The sequence below is a fragment of the Hydra viridissima genome, unplaced genomic scaffold (genome assembly GCF_058129835.1).
Source record: "Hydra viridissima isolate aposymbiotic clone 2 unplaced genomic scaffold, HvirCarnegie_v1 scaffold_3, whole genome shotgun sequence".
Lineage (NCBI taxonomy): Eukaryota > Metazoa > Cnidaria > Hydrozoa > Anthoathecata > Hydridae > Hydra > Hydra viridissima.
In genome coordinates this window covers 11,611,143-11,615,519 of record NW_028324302.1, presented here as the reverse complement: position 1 = coordinate 11,615,519, position 4,377 = coordinate 11,611,143, and the positions used below count along the sequence as shown (strand labels likewise).

The 4,377-nt window shown below is 34.7% G+C and overlaps 1 protein-coding gene across 1 annotated transcript; it reads left to right on the top strand.

Annotated features, from left to right (window-relative positions):
- Window positions 1–1,746: 1,746 nt before the first annotated feature.
- LOC149891011 (zinc finger MYM-type protein 1-like) lies at window positions 1,747–3,352 on the top strand. The gene is made up of 2 exons (XM_090082019.1): window positions 1,747–1,923; window positions 2,897–3,352. The coding sequence occupies exons 1-2, from the start codon at window positions 1,747–1,749 to the stop codon at window positions 3,350–3,352; spliced, it is 633 nt and encodes a 210-aa protein (XP_089938145.1).
- The last annotated feature ends 1,025 nt before the right edge of the window (window positions 3,353–4,377 follow it).

The window sequence follows — 4,377 nt, the reverse complement described above, 5'->3', positions numbered from 1 at the left end:
TTACAGGAGCAAAGTTACCTACACGCAGACAGGTGATGAAGTATGTTTTATATCTGAGACATGATCCTGATAGCGTTGGTAACAGTGTTAAGAATGAAGAAATTTCTTACATCGTTGCAGACAGTGTTGCAGATTTTTGGCACATGGCTCGCATCAAAACCAAAGTAAGACAAAACTGTATGTTTGATGTTCTTGGATTATGGAATGAATGGACCAGTTTAAAAAAAAAAAAGAAGTTGTGCCACCGACCCTGGTAACAAACGAGAAAACTTCATCTCAGAGCTTGATATGCTTTTCGACATTGGTGCTCCAGATGCAATTGATGACATAAGAAAATCTAGACTTCTATCTCAGAAACACAAAGATGATGACATTGCGTTTTATCTTGATCAGAAACATGAAAGAAATTCTAGTATGAATGGCCAGGATAAAATTTTTGAAGCAAAGGCTTTACAGTTTCTGACCAGAATTGAACAGCAGCAACAACGACAAGAAAAAGAAACAGAAAGACTAGAGAAAAGAGCAGCTGCAGAGCTAGAAGGAAATGAATTTTTTGAAGAGTCGGACGATGATGCACAAGTTGGTTGTACGGAAATTGATCCGGATTTTGAGCCAGATCACATTATTGAAAAAATAGAGTTTCAAGAATTTGTTACACTTCAAGTTCCCAGAAAAATTGCAGAAAACATAATGGAGAAAATAAAGGAAAAACCACCTCAATTTGGTGCCATGCACTGGGATGGAAAGTTACTGCAGGACTCTCTTGGTGATAAGTTTGAACGTCTAGCAATTCTTCTGTCAGGTTCACCAGAATTTTCATCGGGAAAATTGCTGGGTGTGCCACAACTAGGAGATTCTAAAGGACAAACTCAAGCTGATGCCTCATATGATCTCTTAGAAGCATGGGGATTAAAAGAATCAGTTGTCGCTTTGGTATTTGATACTACAGCAAGCAACAGTGGGGTCCATAAGGGTGCAGCTAAACTTATCGAAGAACTTGTTGATAAAAAGCTATTTTATCTTGCTTGTCGTCACCATATACTTGAACTTGTAGCTAGCGCTGTTTGGAAATCACTGTTTGGTGAAATCAGAGGAACAGAAAACAAAATGTTTGCTGCCTTCAAAAAGGCATGGTCAGGTCTCGATAAGCAATCACCTATCCAGTTGCTGAAAATTGAAAATCCATGGTTGTTGGAAGTTAAAGAACGAGTAATTGAAAATTTAAAAATGCTGCTCAATAGCAAGGAATCATCTGTGTTTCCTCGGGATGACTACCGAGAGTGCGCAGAAAATAATCTTATTGTTCTGGGTGAAACACCACCTCGTGGTACCCATTTCCTCAAAACTGGAGCCATACATCAGGCTCGTTGGATGGCTTGCAACATATATGCTGGGAAGATGTTCATGTTTTCAAAAGCAATGAAATACGACAAGGAAACTGTGATTAAACTGGAACGTATAAACAGATTCTTGGCTCTTTTTTACACCTCAGCATGGATGCAAGCCAGTATTGGAGCCTATGCTCCCGTAAACGATCTAGAACTCATTCATGACATGATGGATTTCCGCAATGTAGATGGAGAAATTGCAGATGTTGTGGTAGCCAAACTAAACAACCATCGATGGTACCTCACTGAAGAAGTTGTTTCTTTTGCTTTATTTAGTCATCATCCTAAAATGAGTGACCATGTTAAGCAAGAAATAGCAAACAAATTGTAGACAATAGCAGTGCCTGAAAACTTCCGAATGGGTAAACCAATCTTCAGACAAATCAAACGCAACACAACATTGAAGAGTCTGTTAGGACCGGAGTCACATCTGTTGTTCCAGAATCTCAACATCAGAAGAGATTGGCTTGCTAAACCAGTGAATCAATGGGCAGCAGATGAAGACTTCCAAGTTGCTGAAAAGTTTGTTCGAACAGTAAAAGATTTGCAACAATAATAACAACAGATGAACAACAGAGAGCATGGCTATTGCATGGTGTGGAACAACATCGGAAGCTGTTTCCATGTTTTGACAAAAAAACACTAAACATTTGAAAGTAATAACTTGAACTTACTAACTTGAAGTGACAATTTCGACATTTTTCCTCATTTTGGACCTTAAAAACTATGAAAATATTGAATTATTTTCCAGAAATATATGTAGAACGTAAACAAACATGCACAAGTTGTGCATCATATTACTACTATATAAAAAATAACAATTTCCATAATTACTTTAATAAATTTAATTGAGTAAGACCAAGTAAGAACAAAAGTAAGATAGCGTTTTAATACATTTTCTGTTATATTTTAGTTAAAATGTTCAAGAGCTTTGAGCAACCCCTAGAAGACTTAAAATAAATCTGTAAAAAACGTTTTTCAATAAAGAATTGATAGTATAATGGGAAAAACTTCACTAGGCTATGTTCTGGGTTGTGTAATAATTTCTGGACAGCCCTAACGTCTGCTAGACGTTCTATGGACGTTCAAAACTGGTCTACTCGTCCGTGGCGTGCTTAGACGTCCAAGGACGTCCAACTATGTCTAAATTCGACTTGATCCATTGCGTTGTCGTAATTAGACATCCACGGACGTCTAATTTTATCAGATTGCACATGCGCATTAAAACCTTTTGGTTTTTATGCGCATGCGCAACCCGATGCTATATTTTTGACGTGCTAGCAACTCGTCTTAATCTACTTGATCTTTATCTAAATTATTTTAAAATGGAATCAAAAAGTTATGAAAAACGAATTAAAAAAAACCCCGAGAAAAGATGTCACAGGTTTGTAAACATCTATTTATAAGGCTCAAAGCTAGCTAGATTTATTAATGTAGCCAGATAATAAACCTTAATTTCGCATACTATGAGAAATTAAGTCATTATTTCAAAATCTACTATTAACCAGGTAATTTTGGCCGTTGGAAAATTAATTCAAGATAGCATTTTGTTAGATATACAGGAAGCAGGTATTTTTTCTTTGCAAATTGACACCACACAGGACATAACACAAAAGGATCAGTGCTCAATTGTTGTCCGATATGTAAAGGGAAATATTTATGAACGTGTAGTAGCTGTTTTAAATTGCAAATCGTCTACAGGGAAAGACATGCGCAATTTAATTAGTACTTTTATTAAAAACAGTGGATTACATATTAAAAATTGTATCGGTAATTCGACAGACGGAGCAGCAAACATGCGTGGACAGTATAATGGCTTCACCAGTTGGTTAAGTAAAGAATCGCCTGGTCAAATTCACGTTTGGTGTTATGCCCACGTATTGAATTTAGTTGTCACAGATGCTACTAGTTCGATAATTGAAGGTACTTCTCTCTTTTACTCAACTCGTGTGCCGTATTTCTAAGAGAATCTTATCAACGTATGGATGTTTGGGAAAACACCAGTGTAAAAATAAGGTATCAGAGACTTAACGTTATAGGTGAAACAAGATGGTCAGCTAAATAAACAGCACTTAAAAATTTTTTTGGGCAATATGATAACAAAGAAACCTCATTATATGTAGACTTATTGATAACTTTGAACTATTTTGTGTCTAATGTATCTTTCAATGCTCAAATTAGACACACTGCATCAACACTAATGGAGTCTATTGAAATTTAAAGTTATACTTACAGCGCATATTTATTTAAAAATTTTTCAATATATTGGACCGTTATCTAAATATTTACAAACCAGCAATTTAAATTATTTAACAGCTTATAACATGGTAACTTCCACATTAAATTCGTTAAAAAAAATTTCACGTGATTTTAGTAATGTAAAAGAAAAGTCAAATTCATTTGCTAAACATGCGAATACACTACTTGAAGAGGAATTATTTAATAATTGTGAAATAATTGTCGAACAAGATATACCAGAACAGAGATTTAGACGACGAAAGAGAATGCCCGACGAAATAACCGAAGATCATGAATTTCAAAACCCAATCGAAAAATATAAAATAACCACGTTTAACGTAATTATGGATACCACAATAAATACTATAGAAAACCGTTTTAAAAATCATGGAAAATTATATGCAGACATGGCAATATTAGACCCTAAAAATTTTACCGACAATTAATGTTCAGAAAACAGTTTAGAAGAGCTCAGTAAATTACTAGTAAAATATCGTAAAACAGCTACAGCGTCAAATTTAAGGGAGGAATTAACTGATTTAATGACAAAATGGGACGACTTTAAAATATCTATGCAAGATATAACACCGATAAATGAACTGATTCAGATTCAGAAATAATAAGTGAAGTATGCCTCAAAAACAAAAAGAGTTGCAAAAATTGTATTTATTGCTGTTTTAATTTCTTGGCTAAATATAATTTATATAGCAAGGTATACAGCAATGTTTATTTTGCAAATAAATTTATTTTA